Below are 26,172 nucleotides of genomic sequence, written 5' to 3' on the forward strand. Positions count from 1 at the left end.
ACTGCATAGTGCATACGGACCATTATATACCGATTACTGCATACTGTTGTAGTATACTAAAAAGTATACTACTGCATAACTAATACAAAACCAGGAAATATCATAAGTTTGATCACTTTTAATTCTTGTGCAAATAAATAAACCGAGCACATCACGTAACATATTTATTAATGTCAACACTGAACGCCAACACAACAGCGCCTCCCTATGGCAACTTTAAAAGTTTGAATTGAGGAAAACTACACGTAATGTTTTTTAAACTAATTTATTCACAAAAAAGAAAACAATAGTGTAAGAAATTCTGCAAGGTATATGTAGTGGTTATAAATTGTCAATATGTCAGTACCTTTGACAGCTAAGTCTAGACAAAAAAATATGTAATGCTTTTCACATTCAACAAACGCATACAAAAAACACATTATCCCAAAATCAGCTAACTTTAGATTTATACAAACAAGAACAATACATCCAGTTTTAATTTAAACAATTGTGATCAAAGTGAGGATTAAGTTACATCTTTACAAACATCCTCACATCACTCGTTCAACTGTTTTATTGCGACCTGCTTCAGGCCTAGAGCACTTTGAAACGGCCAGTCAAAATCCAGCATAACGATCTCACTCGTTGTTTCACTTGGTTTAGGTTCAGTTGAAAATTATAATCCTTGCTGTGCACCGTCAGGCAAATCAAAGATCCCGGAATTATCAACTCGTTTTTTAACAGCTGCTGTACCAAGTGTTAGCTACAATAACGCACTTCAGATAAATCACTGTACAAAATCAAATCAGAAATCAAAAGAAGCTTTTTTTCATAACCGTTACTCCACTCTCTGCCTTACAGAGGTCGTGAGCTCAAGTGCTGATGTACAAAACTGAGGAAAGCACGCAAGCACAACAACCCCCAGAAGGCAGTGCTGTTCAAAAATGCATGACTAAAGTCTCTGGTCTTTTCAATAACTTAAATCATGAGAATCTTCTAAATTAATTTTATAAACTTGCAAAATCGAAATACTTCATGAATGCGATGACTGCTACACTACAAATCTGCAACGATCACTTCTTTCATTCAATAAGGATTTTGATATACCCCCTTTAAACTTTATTGCATACGAGTTGCATGAAACTTACTGCAAAATTGTTCTTTTTGAGTAACGTGAGCAAACTCAGCTCGTGTTAGGCACACAGGGCCAAATGGTTAAACTAAACAAACCAAATAAGACTGTTTCGAAAAAGAAGCAAGATGCGTTATTTGCTGAAAAATAAAGCGCAGGGTAACTGAAATGTACCTGTTCCCTCAACAGATTCCTGCAACTTTGCAGTTCAAAAATGCCCTCAGAGATCTGAATGCCGTGATAAATATTTTCAAGACATGCTGAGCGCATGTTCCCTGTATGCAAGTCCATTACATATGCTTTAGTTCTGTAAAATACGCTGCCCTTTGTGTCTCCGCTGCTCAGGTCCTGTTCCCATCCTGGCTTTCAGGAGCAGCAATTCCACTTGGTCCGTAAGTCCTTAAGAGGTTTTGTTGAAGTTCATCCAGTTCAGCAGGTAGATGAATCCCAAACTCTTGATTCAGAGTTAAGGCCTCAAAACAGTCCACCAACTTTTGAAAAGCAGGCCTGAAAAATAAAACAGGAAAAGGAAGGGGGTAAGAGGGGCCTTTCCTCTCATTATGGGGTCATTTCATTCATCATTGTTTATAGTGCAGCTGCGTTTGTAGGGATACATTCGTACAGATATGGATAGCTGACACGACAGCAGCGGTGACATCAATGTCCTGCGGTGTAAATGCTACACTTAATCTAAACCTATTTACAACACTTTAAAAAAAGTTTTGATCCAATACCTTGGAACATTGATTTATACAACAAAGTGGTATTGAATAATTACATTTATGAGACGTGGAATAAAAGACACTGAGTGTCACTTACCGGTTGTCGGGGATGAGGTCACAGCAAGCCACAGCCAATGGGAAGAAAGCAGGAGGACAGTCCTCCGGAAGGAATTTCTCCATGAATTTTGGCACACTGAGGCCGAAATCCATCGTTCTTGGAAGACACTCAGGATCTGCGTTAACCTGGCCAATAATCTAAACGCCAAAAAGAACCACAGACAAACTTTGAAAAAGTTTAAAAACAAAGAATGTTTCAAAAAGGGATGAAACATGACAAAACATTTTAAGAGGACACTTATATAACAAAAAGAACAGAAATAAAATGACACCGTTTTGACTCAAACCAGCTGAGCGTTCAGACACTCGAATATGCCATTTCTTACATAAATGACATAAGGGTTATAAAGTCTCTGAGAGTAACCACAGCAAAGTGTCTTACCTCACAGAGAACAATGCCAAAGGAGAAAATGTCCACCTTCTCATCATAGCGTTTACCTTTTCACACACATAAAAAAAAAATCAGGAAAAACAAGTCTGCAGCATGCACCTCACAAACACCAGTTTATAGCAGATAATGGCAATAAACTGGAACAAATAAACTACGTCAGCAGATTCCAGTCCTAATTGTTCACCTGGCAATAAGCCGATGCCTACTGCAAGTCACTTTGTATAAAAGAAACTATAGACCCCTTCATGGCCGACGTCACGGCATTACCTGGAGGCAAAACAAAGGGAAAACTGGAGGCCGCCAATACAAACCAGGACAGATTCGGCTACAAAAGGAGTTTAAAATATCACCTTGTTATGTTGTTTAGTGCCACAATCAACAGAATACACTCTTTGATATTTTAACACATTCCTCAGCCATTGTCAAACAAAAACACTGACGACAGCTGTGGTTAAACACAATAAAATGAGCGGACTGAACAGAAACGATCATTTAACATGCCCGCGTTTCACTTCATAACACTTAAGTCTTTTGTTGGTGTGTATTATTATTTGTAACTAAAAATATCTCCCGTATGCCCAAATCAGAAACTGGGAAGTTTATTTTTCATGTAGCGTTAACTTTTGATGGCATAGGGTATGCTAGCTCACTTTGTTAGTTATACAACTAGCAGTTAACTATCAGCCAGAAAATAAACAAAGGAAACTGTTTGTCATATCTATTTTAGTTGTCACAAATGCATGAGTATAAAGGGAGAGGGAACAGTGAGGATGTTCTTCTGTGTCAGGTTTGTGTTCAAGTAAATGCATTTGCTCACGTTTGCCACTGTCAGCACACGCAGGCATCTATGCATTTATATGCACTTGGTTTCTCTGTCTGGTAGGTGTTGATGTCAAGACACTTAACTGGAGGTAATCCTGTCAATTCGTCCCTGGATCCATCGAGTGAGTGGTCGGCCAGATTCCTGGCTTAACTTTTTCAAAAACAATCGCGGTCCTAAACAGCGACACCTTATCTACACCGAGCCACGTCTGGTGTGGACACATTTTTACATTATAACGGGTTCTAATGCGTTCTATTGTCTCATTTCGCACCGCATTCGGAGTAGACGCGGTGTGTGTGACCTTACAGGTTAAAATTAGTTATTGTCAAAAAGCTAGCAAACAAAACGTGCTATTTAGCATTAGTAATGCGGTCAGCGGGATCTTTCTGTTTACTAACAGTAAAGGCATCTATAGGTCCCCCTGTACAGTGTTGGGTATTGTTGGAGGTTATTAAAGGGACAGTTCACCAAAAAATTTAAATTCTGTCATTATTTATTCACCCTCAGATTGTTCAAAACCTGAATTAATGTCTCTGTTCTGCTGAACAGGAGGAAGATATTTAAAAGATTGTCAGTTACCAAACAGATCTCATCCCCCATTACTGCCATAGTAGGGAAAATAAATACTATGGGAGTCAATGGGGGGGTCAAAATAATTCTGTGTAAAAAATTGCTTGAAAAGTGCTTTAAAGGAGGATTTTAACCCATAGAAAGATACGTTAACTAGGAATGTCACAGGGTTGATTCTACACAAATCGTAATCCCCATGAATGGTTAAAAACTCCATACACACTTGACAAAATAAACAAAATTAAAGATTAATTTCACTAATGGCATGATTATATACATTTTAAAGAAAAACATTGTGATAAATACCATGATAAAATTGTTTCTGTTGAATTGGTCACAATAACCGTGTCATAAAAATATGAAATTGTGGCAGCTGTAATCTGAACCAAAATCTGCTACAAACCCATATCTTTCAGATTTTTTACAGCTTTAAATCAAATGTGTAATACTCTTCCTTACCATTGAGCATCTCTGGCGCCATCCAATAAGGATTCCCCACCACTGTGTAGCGTTTCTTCCGGTCCAAACGTCGAAATTGCCTCTTCTTATTGGTTGGTTTGTCAGTGGCCGGTTTGACCTTATCTTCCACGATTAGACGAGACAGACCAAAATCTGCCACCACCACTGTTTTGTCCTGTAGAGGTCAGACAAGAGCAGGGATTGAGGGAAGACATCTAAACAGCTTTATGTTTAGAATGTTAAAAGATTGGCAACAGGAAACCTTTATTCATACATAATCCATGAACGTTAACAAAAATCAAATGATCATCCAAAAAGAGAATTCACAATATATATTTTTTACATTTCTACGAGCCAATCTCAAGATACTCAACTTTACATATAAATTAAAGTCTGATAGTTGAGAACATTTCGGAGACCATTACAGAGCATTTCCTGACCACATCTATCATCAGAGTGATGAAACCTCCAGCAAAAACAAAGCTTACATGTAAACAGACCCTTCTCCACTCTTGGAGGTCCCCCTGCTCCCCTACTCCATTCTTACGTAATTTTAGCATTTTGTTTGTGCTGACACAAGGCTGTCAGTAATTCTTGATTATAAAAACCAGCCAAATACAACGAAGCTTTGAAGTCATTGAGCTTCTATTTAGACAATCTGCAAACCCATTCATCCGACCTACAGAACATTTGAGCAATATGATTTCACCCTATGTACATTCCTTGGGATTCAAACCCGTGACTTTGGGCTTGTTAGCGCTATGCTCTAGCAGTTATATGTGGCATGGGAGAAGAAGACGGAGAAAAAATCTTTCCGTACCAGTTTGATCAGGCAGTTGTGAGAGTTGAGATCTCGGTGGATGATGCTCATTGAATGCAGATATGCCTGAAAGGGAAGGGAAATAACGTGACTTGATGAAATGAAATGAGAGATTGAATCTGACAGTTTCTGTCTCTTCTTCATTACAAAGTCAACACAAACAGACAGGTAGAAACCCAAGTGATGTTATCAGAACAACACTTAGCGACTGAAACAAAACACCTCCAGCTACACAGGAAGCTGTCTCTCTAAATGAATCACTCACTATCATAGGTTAGGACTGTGAATATTTTTGGAGATCAGGGCAATGTTGGCTGGTCCAGAACAAAATAATTTACATTTAGTATAGACGGTTTCTTTGGACATATGCGCCTGGCCTGAAGTTAACTTCTGGTCAGTGATTGGTTCATATTCATTTATAATAATATTTTATTGCATATTAAATTGAATTGATTCTCTGCGGAGGGCTACCGGAAGTTAAGTTTGTGCAACATAAAATTTGTTTATGTTGCTGCCAATGAAACCGTCTCAGGACCAATGAGATCTCAAAGTGGGCGGAGCTAATCAGTTGAGCTGAACAGAAACGAACAATGTCATCAAAATAATGTACAATAAATCAAGATGAATATAGCAATGCTTTATCCACTTACCATTCCCGATGCAATGCTCTTCGCAAAACTAACTCGCTGTTCCCATGGGAATGGGTCCTGTGAGGAGAGAGAGAGAAAGAGAGAGAGTGTTAGAGATGAATTGCTGACCTACATTATGGTGTGACTGCATGCAATGCTGTCCGTAAATAACTGAGGAAATTGTTACATAATAGCACCAATTACAGATAAGAATTACTCACACCCAAATAATTACAGCGCAATAGAGAAACACAAAGAAAGAAGGAGATCTCATCTGTAACCCTTATGTTTTGAAGCAAACACGGGAGGCAATCTGAAAGAATTTTCCCACTGGAATTCCTCACCTGGAAACACTTCATACCTCCTTAGCAAAACACACAACACTCATTTAACTGTTTATGTGTGCTTTCTAGTCCCTATTCCCTGATCTTCTCCTCGAGAAGTTCATCTCAGGTGAGCCGGCACACAAACATCAACACACGCTGATATACTGCCCTTCCCAGCAGGCAGGTGAAAGAAATGGGAATAATGAGTCAGGACGCACCGTGTCTCTAATAAAATCCTTCAGCGTTCCGCCCTCGATGAATTCAGTTATCAGATTGAGTCGCTTGTCTTTGTAGAGGACCCCGATGAACCTTAGAACGTGTGGATGATCGAGACTTCTCATCACTTTTACCTGACAGAGAAAAGAGACAGAAACACAAATTTGAATGATTCTTCAAGATATTCGCACTTAATGGAAATTGGATGAATGAATGTATCATTGTTTTTTAGCTTTGTTGTAGTTTTATAAATATTATAAATATGCTTTTATTTTTATATTTTAGTTAAATATTTCACTTTATTATTAAGTTATTTATTTTAATATTTTAAATGTACTTAAAGGAGTTAGTTCACCCAAAAATGAAAGTCATTTTTCCTACTATGGTAGTCAATGGTAGTCAATGGACTATACAACAGCAATCAAGTATTTCAGGATTTCAGCAGAATGTTTATAAATAGAATATGGAATTCATTTGCCTCACGTAAAGTGTTAAAACATTTCAAAGCATACTTCAATGATAATTCATTCAATAATAATAATAATCGCAATTACAATAATAATATAAACAATAACGATTGCCATAATCGTAGCAATAAATGGCAATATACCAATAAAACGTCTCTGTTTATGATAGGAAAGCACTGAAAGAGAACGAATGCGTGTGTTCTCCCTGTGTTAAAAATTGATGAAACAGATTTCCTGTCGTTGTGTCCTGCACTGAAAACATTTGGAGCCCATGGTATGCAATATTTATAAAGTATGTAGGCCAAACAGAGGGAAAAATATAAATTTGTATTTTTACTTTTTATAACTTTGGTCATATATTGCCAAATAACGAAGTCTACTCTTGTCCCCCCAAAAAAAGAACAAATATATATTAATATATTGCCAAATATTATTTGTTTTGCATCATTTCGTTAGGCCTAATCCTGCAAAAAACATAGAACGCCAGTGCTGAGATGTGGAATTCGTTTAAACCATAAATTGTATTTTGTTTTTAATCCTCCCATGTTGTCTGTCCCATATGAAGAATTCAGATGCAAAACCCTACAAGTCCGTCAGATGACATTTTGTTTAAACAAGCGTTTTTCATCAACCTCCTCCATTTAACTTTACTTCCAGCAAAACCAAATATTTCATACCGGGATGAGTGTGCTATTTTGGGGGTTTGAAGCAAAATTATTTGAGAAACGTGTATGTGTTGATGGAAGTAGCATGTTGATAATGAAGTTTTTAAAAATAAGTTTTGTAATTATCTTAAATGGCCAATTCTAACTAAAATAAAGTATATGCAGTTTATAATTATTAACATTATTTATCCAGCTGCTGAAATTTTAAGGAAAAGATTACGTTTTGGTTCTTAGATCTCTGTGATTTTTGTTTAGAAGTGCCTGAAACCATTGAATATATATTTTTTCTTGTCCAGTCACATTTCAGTTTTGGCAGAATATCTACAGATGGGATAATATTGATAATAGTACAGATATTCCATCATTTATTTGTTCCAGGCGTTGGTTTATGCAGATGGTTTTTTCGAAAAAGATGAAATTGATGGCAAGCATCATTGTTACAATGGGCAAATATCATATACATAAAAGTAAGTGAAATTATATTAAACCCTCTAAAAATTATTTTGAAAATGAATGCAAAAAACACTTATCCAAAGATAATCAACCCCTTCTTGTTTTATTGTGTGTAGATTTATATACATGTGGATATTTATGTATGCTTAGAATTTAATTATGGAAAAACTGATTTGAAATTAAATGAATCATTCAACTTTCAAGCAGTTTAAAAACACCGCATTAAAAATCAATGATTTTAAGTGAAGAGATAATTGAAGGAATGAAAAACAACTTTCAAAAGAAAAGAAAATCACAATACCTCCTTCAGGAATGTTTTCTGCGTCTCTTCATCACAGCGGATAAGCTCTTTCATGACCATCACCTCCCCTGTGGCCTTATGGGTCATCTATAAAACAACATACATGTTCAAAATCAAGAACAGTTCAATGATTTTTTGTTTGTTTGTTTATTTCAATAATTGAACATCTGCATTCATTTTTCAGTGACAGAATAACAAACCTTGATGGCCTGTCCAAAGAAGCCTTTTCCAAGAATTTCTCCATGAATGAGGTCACAAGGACGGAAAATACGATGCGAGCAACTGGAAGGAGAGCGGAGGGATTCAGAGCGCCCAATATCCCGGGTCAGAACCAGGGGTTCTTTCGGAGACACAGAGTCCGGAGACTTACAGCTGCTGTTGCTACGTCTACAACACAGAAGCACATGTCCAGTTAAAATACTTGTATAACCAAAAATTTATGAAAAAATATATATCGCGTCTGTCCTTTTGTGTTTTTTTATTTTTGCCATAATCATTATTACTAGTCACCCTGTATGGCAGTGCGTTTTGCAAATATCTAACCAATAAAAAGTATTAAAAAGTGCTTGTCAACTTACCAACACAGAACTTAATCATTTAAAAAGTACAGCGTTTTTTTAATTTCCTAAAAAAAATGTTGACATCCAAGGTGGCGAAGGACAGCGGCGATATTAAAAATGATTTAACTGGATGATATAAATACCTGAGGGACCTTCTCTTTAACGTCCCATTGTCCACCGAGTCGCTCCGCTCGATCTCAGCGTCCGCTGGGGAGGACAGACGCATGCGGGAGGCAGCCGGGACACCCAGCTGGTTGCGAGAAGAGCCCAGACGGAGTCGGTCCAGCCGCTGTCTGACTGGATCATATTCGATCAACAGCTGCAGCGTCTGAGTGGTCCGATGGATGAGGTCCTCCACCTGCAACGACCAATCCGAATTCAGAAAATAACAATCATATGAGAACTGTCAGGAACAAGAAAAGGCTGTAGGATGACTTTTATTCAAAACAAAGAATATGAGCAGAAGAATTGCACATAAGTGCTGGTTATACAGATAACATTCATTGAAGTCCCCGGTCAAAGCTGGGACCTTTAAACACACAAAAGAATGCTGAAATGAATGCTTAAATGCTGAAAAGATAAGACCAACACTGATTTCCCTAGAAACAGAGCATGTTTGACTTCTTTTTTAAAGACATATTTGGATATTCGGAAGTAAAAACACAAAGCTGATCTTAGAAACTGTAGCCCAAGCTGGTTATTCCAGATTGTGACATTACTAACATCAGTCCTCAAACCTCAAGAGTAAATCATTTAAGCGACAAATCCACACTGACAGTGCAGTGAAGCAGCGGAATTCAGATTTAGGGTAAGGGCATGTTCACACCAAGAATGAAGCAATAACTGTAAAGATATAGCTATCAAAATATAATTTAGTAATGACACTGACAGCCAATCAAAATCCATCCAACTTTTAAGATGTGAAAGTGCAACATACAGGCTTACAAAACACCTTTGTACGTTGGTGTAGATGCTAATACAGTTATCGTTCTTGGTATGAACGTGTCTTATCTGTGAGAAAACAAAATAAAATGCACAATGAGAATGCCGAGCATTTACACTGTAGTGACAGGCCACGAACACTCCCATCACAGGTATGAATTTAACTGTTAATCCTTCTGCCTGAACATTTTCACACTTAATGCTTATTTGCAACAAAAACAGATTACCACCTTGTTTCCGAGACATCAACAAACACGTCTTGCGCAAACAAGAACGCTATAAACGTGTTCCAGTAATAATCTAAGGTAAACGGCTACATTTAAAAACAGATTAAAGCTATGTCACAAACACTGTTACTGGGAAATAATGTAAAAAGGTCAGTACCTGTCACTATTAAAATAAAAGTCATTACCATGACATAAAAGGAGTGTCAGCAATTATGTCGGTGTACGTTATGTTATGAATGTTTATATTTCAGATGCCGTTCTTCTCTACTGTCACATTGTCTGAATGAATTAACATCTGGACAATCTCACCCTACCTCAATGCAAACACTGTGGTCAACCGAAAATTACCTCCTCCTCCATCAGAGCTGACACCGGTAGCCCGTTGATCTCCAGGATCCGATCTCCGACGTGGATGGCGTTCCGAACCTCTGGGCTAATATGCATCCCTCTTACCCTGTAAGAATAAGATGTTTTGGGAGATGAAGCCAGGCTGGGAAAATTCTGTCGCAGGCACATAACAAAAGAGTCAGTTTGTGCCCTCGATCCAACACCGGCCATCGTATAACCACAGTTATGCAACACATTCCATTTACAACATGTCTGGCATGAGGTGTGGCAGCGCTGTGGTGAATCTCTGAGGTGATAAACAAGCTTCCTCAGCACAAGCATAATACACAGAATGATCCTGAAGGCTGAACGACATAGTATGCGAAAAAATCAGCATTCAAAAGGAGCATTGCATCTAAAACCCCGGTCTGCAAAAAGCATGCGAGAAACATCCGGATGGTCTACTGCATCTAGTGAGATTTCTAAGTACGCATCACATTGATACTTTTCATTCCATGAGGCCAGAAAAAAAGAAAAAAGCAAGAATACTTCAAAACTTCAAGGAATGTATTCCTCATTGTTAAATTGTACTTGTTTAACAACTCCTCCCGAGTAAATAATTTTGGTAAAAGTTTATTTTACAGTCCTGTTTTCCATGTACATACTGTGCACCTATCACAGTAAATATAATAACTGGGTAATAACTAGGTACTAACCCTGAACCTTCCCCTAAACTTATAGTTACCTTATACTACCCAGTACTTTCTTAGTAAGTACACTACAGGTACACGTACTGTAAAATAAAGTGCAACCATTATTTTGATGGTTTGTGTTATTAAGTCAAAGATGAACATACAGTAAAAACTTGGCACACGAAAACATCTGCTGCCACACATTCTATAAAGAACATACGGTTTTAACAGCAGGGCTAGAAATGGGTGGGACATGGGGGGGTCGTATTCCAAGGAGTGAATATCTAGGGGGGACGGATTATTTCCATGTAGAGAATGTACATCTTTTATCCGTGAAATGGCCTCCAAACGTATCAGAGAATGCAATTTTAGAAAAGGGATAAACTTACAGTATAAGCTATGTCTCAAAAAACTCTTCATCACAATCTCACATCCATAGTTGTTGTCCTGTTCGGGTGTTTATTGCAGTTGACTTACTCTTTAACCTGGACGCTGACTGTGGCACTGGTGCAGTCTCGAGTGACTCTGACCGAGAAGCCGCGTTTCCCATTGGTGGCTGACGGCATGGACACCAGGGTCACTGTGTGAGGGAGGAGGTCCGTCGGAGAGTCGGCCAAACCGCGTTTCTCCAACATGGGTGTAAGAACCACCTGCTTGTAGCATTTACCGCTGCGAGCGAGAGAGAGAGGTTGACAATGATGACTTGACTTTTAGGACAAGACCCGACAAGAGAAAAACGCTTCAGACGTGTTATGAAACCCTCAAGTGAATCACTGTCATCAATCTCCCTGTGTTGAAAACAAATGATGCGGATAAACAAAGTGGCAAATGATAAATCCTGAATAGACACGAAAAGACTTTTATACAGCCTTTTGGATGCAGAACTTAAATATCATCATCATTACATAAAAAGTACAATTTAATATAAGCATATATCATTTTTATATAGCTCAATAAACTCCTCATTATTAAAGTTTGGGACTAGTGTGTGTCTAACATTTCCTTTCCAGCACAGTTCGCTGCTAATACACTTAAAGATTTTTTAATTCAATTCAATCCAAGTTTATTTATAGTGCTTTTTCCAACGTTGCATTGTTTCAACGCAGCATAACATGGAAAAAAAACAAAAAAAGTTACAAAAAATGTAATGAATGTACATTGAGTTTTTTCACTGTATAACATAGTCTACTCATTGTTTACTATAGTAAAAAATTATGAAGAAAAGAAAATTCTCACCAGTAAAGTTTGGTGCGTTCTACCAAGGCATAAGTGTCCCGATCCTCAATCACCACCCTGCAGCTCAAACACACAAAGCACTCGGGGTGATATTTATAGTCTCCGGCCACCTGAAACACATGAAATCCCAGTGTTGATCAGCTCATCTCCACACTTTCACTACGCTGGTCATCTCCACAGCAAACCCAGCCCCATAACGTCAAGTCAGACAAGCTCTTCCTATAACACTCCCACACTCTCAGTGTCTTCTGATCACCGTCTCTGTCAAGGCCAGGCGTGGTGGATCATGCCTCTCTGTGCTTCATCTGCTTTGTATTGGTGTGCAACTTGGTTCTGTCTGCGTTCCTCAGTTGTGACGCAAGAGTGCGTGCCGAATTTCTTTCTAACACCTGCTAGTGTCTGGGCCCGTCTGTTATCAGAAGTGATATATTGCGACTCAACTCCGCCCTGTATCCGTGATCCCATGACCTAAGACAACACATCATTCGAGTCAACCTTTCTCTCTGAAACTCTCTGACTCCCCCATACACAAAATGTTTTTTGTTTTAAGTAATGTTTTGCAGTTGTCTAGGTTTGTTGCTTGCCTCCGAGTAATGGATAAATCAAAAACACACAACCATACACACAATGATGTCGGAGGTTCTCCAGGAAATACGCTAGGACCATTAATCCATTTTCCAGCAAACAATCCCAGAGCAACACAAACACAATTTAGTTTTAGATTAAACAATTACATGCATCCTCTCTTCCATTAAAAAGCTCTCTCTCTCACGAATGTTTACCTAACTATAGCAATTAGCATACAATACTTCAATTGTTTGATTTGAAGCAGATAAAGGTTTGGGACTAACCTACACCTGAATCGGATCCCTACTATTTTGGGAAAAAATGTGTTATGAGTATGCTTACATCTTTTATTCTCATTTGAATGGAAAGTTATTCAAACATTATCCATCAGCTTCTCATGCTGGGTGAACAGTGAAAGTATGAGATCATTCTGAGGTTTCCTTTAACGTGAAGCACAAAGGACAGATTAGCGGATATGCTCACTGAGCTGTAAATCAGTGATCACAGGGTTTGACTAAACGGATTCTTGGGCAATTCTTCAGCCCGGTAATCTCCACCTTCAAATGCAGACTAAACTACTCGACCGTCTGAGTTTCGAACATGCAGACGAGCAATTGCAGAATTTCAACTCTTGATTTATGTCGTATTTTAGTTGATGAGCAAACGCGTGTCAATATCACACAATCCCTTTATTTCAATCTATAGTACACATAAATCAGTCTATGTTTGCTCAAGGGTCGTGAGTTTGGTGTGCTTGAACCTAGGCTGAACCTGTGAGTAAGGATGATGTTTCATATCTTTGTGCTTACACGACTCATACCCGCCTGGGTGTTCCAGGACAAAGTGAGTGTGTATGTGTGAACGTGTTTCCCAGCAGGGCTTTGCAGAAGAGCCCCTCCTCTACAGACCATTTATGATGGTTTGTCTTTAAAAACTGTGTTTTCTTTGACGTAATGCATATTGTTTTTGCTTGTTTTGCTGATTTGTGCTTTATACAGATAACATTTTCTGACTGGTTAACATAGATGTTGCAAGATTGATTTAGTATTCGAACATATGGATTGAAAATTACAAACAAATTACCCGATGCTCTTGTTTTCCCGCAATTATGTTTTTAGCTGTTAAGACAAATCAAGCTGCATTTAAAAAGCATACCATTTCTTTTGTTTACATCTTTTTAGAATATTGTTAAAGGGAGAGTCCACCCAAAAATTCTAATTCAGACATAATTTACACTCAAGTAGTTAAAAACCTGCATCAATTTCTTTGTTGAAAGAACTGAGATTTCTGAAAAGGTAGTCAAAGCTGCCCCAGAACAGTTTGTTTCCCAAAATTCAACAGAAAAGAAAAAAACTATAATTTTTTCCTACTATGGTAGTGAATAATGTCCCAGAAATCTCAGTTGCTAACATTTATCCAAATATCTTTCTTTTGTGGTTAACAGAATGAAGAAATGTATACAGGTCTGGAACAACTTGAGGATGAGTAAATTATAACAGAATTTTCATTTTTAGGTGGACTATCACAATACTATTACATTAAATAAACATACTGATGGCAGTCCTATAAATAAAAATAGTCATATAACATAACATTCATCAACAATTTTCATCAGACATTCAAACAAGCACTTGAGCCTTGAGGATGTGATTTCCTCTGCCAGTCTTTCAGAGATTTTGACACCCCGCTGCTTGTGCCTCTGGCCCCACAACTGGCAACCTACCCTGACCAGAAATACTTGGCATCCCTCGTTCCGAACAGAAAAGCCCTATTATGCGTTTTGCTTGCTGGCAAATTCTCGAGTCTCACTCCCCCTCTTTCTTCCAAGTTCATTTTAAGTCCCTTCATTAACCCAATTAAAAAGCCCACTTTTTTCATGAGGAGTGATGATTTGTGGACAGAATCTCAGTTTTATGTTAATATGGCTTCTGTTAGCGTTATGATGACAAAGCACTTCATTGAAATGCCATGCCAAAGCATTCCAGACGCATGATGAAACAACACACTGAGGGTCCAGATCCTAGTTTCACTGCCCTCGCAGGAGTGAGATCATCTACAGCAGTCAGCAATAAAGGCGATCAGCCGGTTATGATTCAAGCTTACTTGAGGATACAACTACTTACATATCCTATAAGAGTATAAAAGACTCCATCCACATCTTAACTTATAAGGTAAAACAGTTAAGAGCTGGGGTTCAAGCCGGTGATATGTGTGATATTAAGGAGCACCTATGCAATACAACAAACAGAAATCCAATATAACATACATAACTATGTCTTCAGATGTGTATAAAGACTCTACATAGTGAAGCGTTATGTTTTTATTACCTTAGAATGATCTTTTTCTATCTACATACACCGCGGGTCCCTCACATGGAATTAACCATGTTGTTTCTACAGTTGTCCTTCACTGACAAACTGCTTTACAGAGCACGTCTGGTAAATACGTTATCTCATTCAGAAAAGAAGCGAAAACTTGACAACATCTTAGTCCCTGTTTCAGCCAACTTAGTGGTTCGAAAGAGAGGGATGTAGCGAGTCGTTGGTTGTAGTTTGCAACCTCACCACTAGATGCCGCTAAATTTCATACACTGACCTTTAAATGTGCTTCCCAAGTGATTTCACCCTGCTAACTTTTCGTTGCCAGTATAGATCATTCATCACAAGGCTAACACATTATTCATATAACAACAAAAATGGTGCTTTCAAAACATCACTCAGTTTGTTTTAATGGTCCCCTTCTGCTTTAACCAAAGGTGCGAGTTTATTGCTGCACGAGTATGGATATTAAACAATAGGAGCACTATGCGTGGCGTGTATATTTTTCTTTGCGTTGGGGTCTCATCCAGCAGTGACGCTCCAGATGCTGTGAATCTCCTATAGTTGTTTCAGCAGGTGACATTTACTCCAAGAGTGCATAACTACAATCAAACTTTGTATTCGAGAGGCTAGAATCTGGAACTCCCACCTACATCGCTATATCACATAAGAACCTACACGGTGTTTCTGTCATTTGTAAAACAGCAATAGGGGTATTCAGATGTCATTCACTACTCATGTAATACATTTTAAAGTGAAAAAACAACATCGTCCTCCATTCCATTCTTTACCTTATCAGTGACCTCCTCAGGACCATAAAAACATCAGCATTTATTGATTTTCTCTTTATTCATCCGCTTGTTGAAGCCGTGTAAATATTTACCAAATGACACAATGGCATGTTATCTAAACCCCTACGGATTAGTCCTTGCCTTGAAAAACCTTCTTGCTTGGTTACAAGACCTTTTGACTGTCTAACCTGATCAATTCTTTTCCTCTCACAGTGGAATGCTATGAAAGCCAGACAAATTCACACTGCCATGCAACAATGAATCCAGATAATCTTTTAGGTTATGTCCACATGAATCCGGAAACTTTTGAAAACGTTTTCGTCTGGTAAAAGCTCTCTATCCACATTGGTATTTTTTTTTAATTTATTGTATTTTAACGTATCAGTCGGTTTATGTATTTAACAACGCTATCAAAGTGAATGGCAGGCACAACAATGCCAGTAAACACAGGCCACCATTTCATTGTTTTGGGTTGAATGGATCACATGACTAAGTAAATCAAATCATTGTTTGAGAATATCTCGGTTTTCCAGGTTAATGCAACAACGTGAAAAAAAGAGCTTTTGAAAAGATTTTTTCAATGGGAAACCCAGATCGTTAAGTGGACGGAAGGCCAAAACATGGAAAAGATGTTCACCCCAAAATAAAAATGATTCATAAAAAGATATTTTGAAGAACGTTGGTAACCGAACAGCACTGGCCAAATCAATGCAAGTGAATGGGTGCCGGTAACAAAATTCTTCAAAATATCTTATTTTGTGCTCTGCGGAAGAAGGAAAGTCTTACAGGTTGAGTAAATGATGACAGAATTAAAATGTTTGGATGAACTATTCCTTTAATGTGGACATAGCCTCAGAATCCTGTCGCTCAATTGGTAGCATTGTGTTATCAGCACATGGGTTTGATTCCCAGATAAAAAGAAAAAGTATAGAATGATGCACTTTTACTTACTTTCCAAAAAAAACCTCTGTCCCACTCATAAATGTAAATGCAAAAAAGACAAGACAACACAGATATTATTACCATAGCAGGTCCGGTCATGAGCAGCGAGCAGCCATGGCACAACTCCCCGAACTTCTCGCAGTAGTGCTTGTGACAGTACAGTCTCCCTTCTTTCTCAAAGTACCAGTTTGTAAGGAGATCAAAGCACACAGAACACCTGTGGGAACAAAAATGTAAAAGCCAGTAAGTGAAACATTCTGTTTGCAGAGATTACCTTGAGCAACTGGCCCGAGATCAACTCTTTAAAACAGGGTAGGTACCTGAATGACTGAAATGTTTAGTGATTGAAGATTGTTTTGTTGGGCCATAAACAGCACCAGAACATGTGACCGCTTCAGGTATTTGACATGTTTACCACTTCCTTAACATTCCAAATGTATAGTTTTAACATCCACAAATGGTTCAGACAATTTGAGGTGATTTGGCAAAAGAAAGTAAAAATAAAGTTTTTGAACATTTGAAGTAGATGAAATGAAACCCCTTTGTTTAACTTCGAAAGATCTGTTGCTGATTTTCAAAGTGAAGCTTCTTAGCCAAGTGTTTGAAGTATAACAAATTAATGACAGGTTATTTTAATGTCAGGACCCTTTTCTTTTTTCAAATATAAGGAACATCTGAAGCGTGTATATATATATATATATATATATATATATATATATATATAGATATCACTGAAAGTCCAACCAAGAAACACACAAACACCACAGAATAGGAATTTGGGACAAAAGCCAAAACTAGTCATGAAACACTCTTGTTCACATTCTCTCCTGTTGGCCACCCTACCTACAATTGAAACCTGATGTGGGGATGCATGCTATACCACTTTAATCTTTTATCTATTTTCCAAGGGGATGAAACAAGCATAATTAAATTGACTTAATTAAAGACTTTGAAGAGCACGGAGCGATTACACCTCAAGGCTTTCTGAGACAATAAAGGATCATTTGTCTCAAGATGACAAGAAAAGATGCTTGAAAAGCAAAAAGTTCCTCTTAACATGCCACAGCTTGTTTTTGGATCTGCATCATATGTGAAACACCTACGGGATGCATCACTTTAGAGGGAAAAGTACAGCCGTAAAGGCAGACAGCATTACCGTCCTCAGGGTACATAAACAAATCACGGAGCTAAATTTAATACTTTTAAAGACCTGTTTTAAGACTCTTTCCATACATTTTAAGACCTCATCACCGTTTAAAGATTTAATCGTACATTGGCAACACTTTAACTTAGTTTTACTATATACGGACTGATTGTAAGAGAGCACAACTAAATGTTCTTAGTTTGTGATAACTCCTTATTAATACAACACTTTTCGAAAGGATTGGAACGAAGCCCCAGAGAATCAATTGAGTGACTAACCAAATGCAAGGTTTATTAGAAAGTGAAACAAGGCTATGCTATTCGCCTTCAGACACACATAACAGTATGCCTCACGCTTATTCCCAGAAACTGCCCTCAGCCATGGTTCCAACTCTTTATCCTCCAACTATTTGTATTAAAACTTGTATTTATCAATTAGTCAACGATGTTGTTTAACAACCGGGTGTAAATAGACCTCCCACTATTCACCCACGCAATGATTATATTCAGACTAACTTAGGCATTTGACCTCTTTGGACAAATATGAAAAGATGATACAAACTTGAAAGGTTCGCTTGACCTTATGGATATTTGTTGATATTAATCTTGAGTACCTATGGAGTAGTATCGCATATATTTGATGAGTATTTAGTTTGGTCACATTTATAAAATATATAAACAGCTGTACGGTTATTTCAGAAAACATACTTCCTGGGGGTGAGCGGGCAGAGGAACTTAAATCACGAGCACACAATACACCACATTATCCCTGCATAACTGTTTTGATTCAGTATAAGTTTGTGTTGGTTGTTTTGCACGTATGCACCGATTTCCAACAAAACACAGACATACGACTTAGTTTCACTTACCATGTGCGGTTCATGAGCGGCATCTTTTAGCGCTGTAACCGCTCCATCTATCATTTTAATATAATCTGCAAATCCAGCATTATATCCACCGTTTATATAACAACCATCACTGAAATGCCGTGAAGAAATAAACACACACACCTCAAATTCTCTCCCTATCGCAAGAGTAACGAGTTACAGCTGCAGACCCAAATCGCAGCCAATCTTGACGCAGCGCAGCCAATCTTGATGGTAGGCGAGCCTTCCTATCGCTCGTCAGTTGACGCGTGGGCGGGCTATTTCTTCCGCCTTGCCGTGAGAATTAGGGTAAATGTTACGTAAAATACCAAGTATTTAGTCAAATCCAACAAGCCACGCCCACGGATCTGACTCGAAACACCAAGGATTTAGTGAGAGCTGGAGAGTACGCGTAGGAAGCTGTGCGGACCCCTATGTGCGTGGGATGGACACGGTTGAGGAAAGTCAAGTATGCCTGGGCCTTTAGGATCCACGCACTGCAACACTTCAAAAACACACTGGCAATAAAGTTGATCTCTGCACAAGATCTCTGAGAAGAAGACAAACTAGATTTTCTTTATTTTTCAAGGAAATATTTACATTTATTTTGCGTTAAAGGTGTCACTCTCATGATCATTTAGTTGCATAATTTCACCCTGTATAGTTTCACAAATTCTTGCATTTGTAATTCAGCAATCACAGCACTGCTCAAAGGTGGAACTGAACTGAAATAGAAATCTTTGCATACTGTTTGACCAGCCACAAAAACCTCCAAGCTGAAATGATTCTGATCCAACATTGGCATTAAACTGAAGAAAAACTAGCTAGATTTTCCACTGTGAGCGGAGCAACAATAGGGTCAGCATGTTCAAATTCTAGGACCTAATGCTTCAAATGCCTTTAAGGCAAGTTAACACCAAGTTGTAAAAAATGTAAATATCTCTGGAACTTGCTGCTCCTGGGGCAAAGCAACAGGATTAGACTCTTAAAGAATATCATTCACGTGATTGGAAAATATTTACTTTTTTGAAACATATCTAAAGGAGGTAGACAGCCACAAGTTCTAAACCGAAGCAAAGTCCAAGAATCCAGGCAGGAAATCATCTCCAGGCCTTGTTCCAGGACTACAATGATCCTTACTTCCACAATGAGGAAAACATGAATGCTCTCCAATGCTGAAGGGATCAACAATTGATCCTTTAAACGCTCTATTAAAATTATTCAGTTGGGGCACTGCACAAGCATCTAGCCTGCAGAATGGAAATTTGTGACCACCAAATGTTCAGATTTAGAATAGTGCTACAAAAGTTTTGAGTCTAAATCAGGGTCTGCACACAGAAATAAAACCAATTCTTGATAACAAAACCAAGTGCCCAGGAAAACGTCTGGCATGCGGTGTTCTCTGAAGGCCGCTCTTTCTGTGCCAGAAAAAGGGAACGAGAGGGGAAGAAATTGAAATAGTTTGAACGCAGGGAGGATGTGAAATAACAACTCACAGCTGAGACGTTCTGATAAAGATCACATTAGTGCGAGACGACCACCAAACCTTGTACAACGCAGACAGAATAACTAGATTTTGGCCATTTGCCTGGAGGGTGCCTTTGTTTGGAGGAATGTTGACAAGCTCTGTTTCTAGAGGCAGACACAATAAGCCCACGCGGAGTGGTCAGAACATGTCATCCAACCCTGGGATACCATTTGTGCGCCTCCGGGATAAAACCTGTTTACGAGAGTTGGGCAACCTGTGGTAGTTTAAACGGTGACATCATGGTAATGCTTCCAGATGAAAAGGTTCATGAATCATGCTATAGCAAACACATGAACTAACATCTGTGAGGACATTACAAAGGCCGAGCAGGTGTGCACACATGACATAAACTTTCACCTGTAATCCAGATGCCACATGTTACGCTTTGGTTACTAATTTCAAGAGACGACTCAAATGATACAGAACACTTTGTAAAGAAATGTTATTATGAATATGTATGTAGAGATTTTATTATGAATATGTAGAGATTTTATTATTTATATCCCTCTTTTGAAGATCTTTATGTTGTTCTTAAGTGAACATTGCTGGTTATTATATTGTACATTTGTTTGATATGTAATACTAATAAAGAAAAAGTTTATGTATTCTAAAACCTAGAACCGTCATTTTAAATCACCAAATATCTCAAAAACGCTCCTCCTCTCATTCGGCTCATCGTTTACACCCAGAGGAAAAACAACAGGCTTAAGGTGGATGAAAAGAAATGATTCAAGCTCTGATTAGCACCATCCAAGACAAATACAACAGATAAAGAAGAAAACAAACACTCCTTTACTTCCTTCATTCCACAGGACCGTTCACGTTAACAGAGAAACATTACAGTGACTGTGACTGACATTCAGGTACACTAACCCTGCCTGAGATTTATTCTACTTCCTAAGAACTAAAGATAAAGAAGATAAAGAGAACGAATAGAGACAGAGAAGAGAGATAAGCAAGAGGAAATGGTTTTGGAGGAGCCGGAGGATGTCTTACAGGCCCAACCAAACAGTCTTCTTCCACTAAACATTTTTCATTAAAAAGCCTCCATTTATGAAGCTCAAACCTCCCTTTGTAAAGGTAGCAAAAGGCACTGATTTTTAAAGTGCCAAAATCAAAAACAAGGTATGGTTCACACAAAAATATGAGGTTCACCCCCTTTTAAACCTGTATGACTTCATGGAACAGAAAAGAATAAAGTCTGAGAAATGTGGTTTTGTGTCCATACAATGAAAGTCAAAGGGGTTAAGTGTTGTTTGGTTACCAACGTTCCTCAAAATATCAAAATATATGTCATACAGGTTCGAAATGATGTGAGCGGAGGGTGAAAAATGAGCAAACTTTTCATGTTTGTGACCCTGGATCACAAAACCAGTCTTAAGTAGCACGGGAACATTTTTAGTAAAAGCCAAAAATACATTGTATGGGTCAAATTTTCAAATGTTCTTTTATGCCAAAAATCATTATTATACTAAGTAATGATCATGGTCCATGAAGATATTTAGTTAATTTCCTACCGTAACTTTATCAAAACGTTATTTTTGTGAGTGGATGGCCTGGGACAGAGCCTCTGATTAACAGTTTCAAAGAAATTTTTCGAAATATTAAAAATATTTGGCACCTCAGATTCCAGAGTTTTAAACGTGTTTTTCTCCACCAGATATTGTACTATCCTAACAACCCATACATCAATGGAAAGCTTGTTCATTCACCTTTCGAATTATGTAAAAATCAAAATTTCGAAAAGTTGACCAATAAGACCAGTTTTGCCGTACAGGGTCACATTTAGGTGAACTGTTCCTTTAATTGGGAAGCTGAAAGCTCAATACAACAATAAAGCTGTGATGCTATTAAGAACTGGCATTTTATACAACCATCCAAATAACATTAAATCACATTGTAATTGCCAGTAAACGCGAGGAAATTAAAAACCAGGAAGCATTCAGACTCCTGTAATTGTAGTTAGAACAGTCATTAGGGCATAAAAATAAAGGGGGCATTAGTTGGATCCCTGACAAACTTAACTGTACATGGGCTATGAGCCGATGTCTGGGAATGTGGGGGAAAACCATAGGAGAGATCCTACCTGAACTCCAAAAAAAGGCTCACAGGAAAACAGGGAATGCCTGCCATAACACCAGAAGGATTCCACAGAGGAACGAGCCAGAGAAAGCGAAAGAGACTGAGCATTTATCTATGGGAAACTCACATTTCAGATCATATCTGGCAAGTATCCTGAAGGGGTCAAAAGGACCCAGACTCAATTTCTGTACTATATAATGTAATATGATCTAAAAAAGTGCCTTTGACCGATTTCTGCCCTCATTAAGGCTATTGTCTGAGAATCACCATAAATTCCATTCGGTCCAGGTTTTCCATTGCAGGACTGATTCGATCATGATGACAATACCTTTGAGGGAACTTGAGGTCGACCTCCACAACCTCATTCCTCAAACATGTTCTGTCTTTGGTTAAATCAGTTAATAAGTCTAGAGGTTTGACGTTAAGCCCTCAGAGCAGACTTCTACTGCAATTTATTAAAACATAAAGTATAAAATGCACACTTTTTGAGTTAATTTGAGGTCAATTTCATGAGTTTATGCAACAATGGCATCCAGTTTGTAATAAATAATCTTTCTTTGCTGAGTTTAACAGTAATGGACAACATGGACAGGTGATATTTAATCTAGTGAAGCATCTTACTGATGAGCCTTTCTACTGTAGCTTTACCTAAAAAGGATTACCTAAAAAACAACTGAATGGTTTGCTGCCTTATCTTAAAAATGACCTTTACACCGTTAAGTTAACCACTGGTCAGCAGCAGTAAGACAGCAGGTCAAAGTTTAAAGTGGGAATGAGAGGGAGAGTGAGAGAGAGTACAAGTAAAACAGCAAACCTCTTCTCAAAACAAATTTCCATTTCACAGAAGACACATTATTTCCTATGCAAACGCAAATTAAACACACAATCCCCATATCTGAAGGTTTTTTCATTCAACAGCCCATAATACCTACCTGTAAGTTGGCAGGCAAGCAATGTTGCATGGCCATATTTTTATGTCATTATTTTTTATTTTAATAAAACAATCTTCTTGCGTTCTTTTGGAAAGAAACCTAAACACTGTTTGTTCATTCAGTGCTTCTACATGAACTTTCAAAACCAAAACAACAACTGATGTTGTAGTTCTCACAAATGCCCTTCTTGGAACATTTTCTCTGTTAATACTACATAGAAAACACCTTGTCTAAAATAAAAACATGCAAATCCAGAAAGTGTATAGTTTTCTGTAAACACCTACTGGAAACATGAGTTGTGCCAGGCGTCTTGAAGAACCTTCACATGAAACGCATCCTGAATGCTTCCACCACAGCCAGTGCACTCGCGCTCAGTCACATCTGTCAATCAAACATCAGACATTGAGAGCAATCCTTTAAATTCAAATTCGTATTTTCAAATCGACACGGTAAATTATAATATGTTTATATATATATACACAATTTTTTTATCGATTGAGGTAAGCTTCATCTTCGTTTCGTTCGTTCTGCATTATCGCTTTTTAAAGAGAGGTCAAGGTTGTAGCTGGGGGGGCATATAAAACAACGTTCGACTCAATAATACTGTTTAATATCCAAATAAAGGGTAATAAATATGTTCAATTTAACCGCGTAGGCTCCCGTTTATCACTAACTCGACGTTATTGTAATGCGCCAAAAGCAAATCACTGCACGTCAGTTTGTCTTCTGATACAAAAGCATTTAACTGTTAAATAACAAAAACTTGTTGAATCTTTAAACGGAGCGATCTTTAGGTAAAGAAACACAGTCTTCAATAAGGACAAACAAACATTTGCGATTACAAACACAATTCTCCTTACCTTCGTGTTCGTCCATGTCCTCCCTGATCTGATGATGATTAATATTTGTTAAAGCTCACATGCTGTTTCAGTAATGTGTACAATCCATACGTTCCGCGTCGGCGATCCTACATATGTGATCCATGTCTGGGACCCGCAGAGAAAATCCAAGCTGAATATGAGGAATTTCGAGGAAAACAAAATTCCATTAAGCGTTACGAGTTTCGCTCTCTCGCTCTCGTCCGGACAGATGACGTCATTGTATAGAAATGTACGGAGACCGGAAGGGATCAAACAGCATCATTACCTGAAACAGGAGCGTTTGCAGTCCGCGTTGCGCCAAGTGATGTCGCAGCACCATCTATCGTTGAAGGACAGAAATGTAGCGAAGCTCGCTTATACATATACTTTTTTCACCCATAGACAAGGGTTCAGATCTGTTTACAAAAACAAACCTTCTCCTCTTTTTTGCAGTGTGCTTCACTGTAGTAGCCTACTCACAAAACGTACCTTTGTGTACTTATTCCTTTTAAGGCAAAATGTGGAATGCTTCCTCACTGGTATGGCTACATGGAGAAAGCTAAATGTATAACTCGTGTAGAAGGACTAGTGCTATTCAAATGCTTGAACCACAGCAAAAGTTTTACAACTATGCAAATTCACAAATTCTGATTTGTTTATTGTCTCCGATTTCCAAAATCCATTTAACCACAAATGCCACACAAAAGTGGATCAATTGTTTTGTAGGACACTCTTCACTTTCGGATAGGTCAGAAAACATTACTTCACCTTGAAACCTTTTTTTAGGGAGAGCTAACATTAAATAGCACACACGTCTGCAACTGCAACTTTATTGGCATGATACAAACATCAAAAAGACAAACTATTAAAACGTTCGTAATTAAGATAAGATAAGAGGAAAATAAATAAAAATATCAGCTCTCATACAGTGTAAAACGCCAAATTATAAAAAAATTTGACTTGAAAATAGTTTGTGCCTTTCTAACATGTAAAGGCAGATTATTCAAAAGTTTAGGCCCAGCCACTGCAAATGCACTTCTAGTCTTTAATCTTATACAGGGGACAATTAACAATGAAAGGTCGGCAGACCTAAGTCCCCTGGACGGAGTTTATGGCTGTTTTAATTCTGACAGATATGACGGTGCCAATCCATTTAATGGTTTAAAAACTAAAATACGAATCTTAAAATCAAATCTGAACCTAACAGGACGCCAATGAAGGGAGGCAAAAATGGGAGTAATATGTTCCCACTTTCGTTTTCCCGTAAGCAAACGGGCTGCAGCATTCTTTCTGAACCATCTGCAGTTTTGTGAGGGAGGCCTGGCTAATGCCTACATTCAGTCCATTGCAGTAGTCAAGACGGGATGAAATAAAAATGAGTATAATCCTTTCAAAATATTTAAGAGACAAAAAAAAGTATTTAAACTTAGAAAGTTGTCTCGACTGGAAAACAATTATTAAACCACCAGATTTATTTGTTAGTCCATTTAAAGTAACAATACTGGGTTTTTAGGAGGACAGAAATGCAGTAAATAAGACATTGCTCTTTCTACAGTCTTTCTAATGCCCGCATGATCTCTTCCCTGTGTCAACATGAGAACGACATCTTTTTGAACTATGGTGGCCACCACTGTGAGCAATTTGTTGGAAATCTGTAATACAACGCTAGAGGCCAATGAAAATCAAAAATCGTTCATTTATCCATTAAAACACCCAAGTTTTTTACTGAAGGTTTTACAAATGGTTATAAAACAGCCAAGTCCAGGTCAAGAGCCCCACAGGCTCCCCCTGGTTTAAGCAGTATAACTTCCGTCTTGTCCTCGTTAATTTTTTATTTCTTTAAAGTCATTCAGGTTTTAATTTCCTCAAGGCAACACAAAAGTGTCGCCAAAGAGTTTGTATGTTTCAATGGCATAATTGTGTGTCATCTGCAAAGCAAAGGAACCCCATATTATACTTACTAAGAATGGATCCTAGAGTAATTATATATAGAGAAAATAGAATATGCCCCAAAATGGAGCCTTGGGGCACACCACATGAGAGACATCCAGAAGAGGACATAAAATCCCCAAGACGAACAGAAAACTTC

General features: G+C 38.1%; 1 protein-coding gene across 1 annotated transcript; it reads right to left on the minus strand.

The window, feature by feature from the left end:
• Nucleotides 1-249: 249 nt before the first annotated feature.
• Nucleotides 250-24,326, minus strand: limk2 (LIM domain kinase 2). Its single transcript, XM_056745788.1, has 16 exons — nt 24,084-24,326; nt 23,508-23,604; nt 16,754-16,889; nt 12,055-12,164; nt 11,296-11,487; nt 10,148-10,253; nt 8,774-8,988; nt 8,271-8,457; nt 8,071-8,157; nt 6,187-6,318; nt 5,664-5,720; nt 5,014-5,079; nt 4,194-4,368; nt 2,333-2,388; nt 1,931-2,088; nt 250-1,618 (listed from the first exon to the last, which is right to left on the minus strand). Exons 1-16 carry the CDS (start codon nt 24,097-24,099, stop codon nt 1,453-1,455), a joined length of 1,956 nt encoding a protein of 651 aa, XP_056601766.1. The 5' UTR covers nt 24,100-24,326; the 3' UTR covers nt 250-1,452.
• Nucleotides 24,327-26,172: the final 1,846 nt, after the last annotated feature.

This window comes from Triplophysa dalaica, chromosome 4 (assembly GCF_015846415.1).
Source record: "Triplophysa dalaica isolate WHDGS20190420 chromosome 4, ASM1584641v1, whole genome shotgun sequence".
NCBI classification, from domain to species: domain Eukaryota; kingdom Metazoa; phylum Chordata; class Actinopteri; order Cypriniformes; family Nemacheilidae; genus Triplophysa; species Triplophysa dalaica.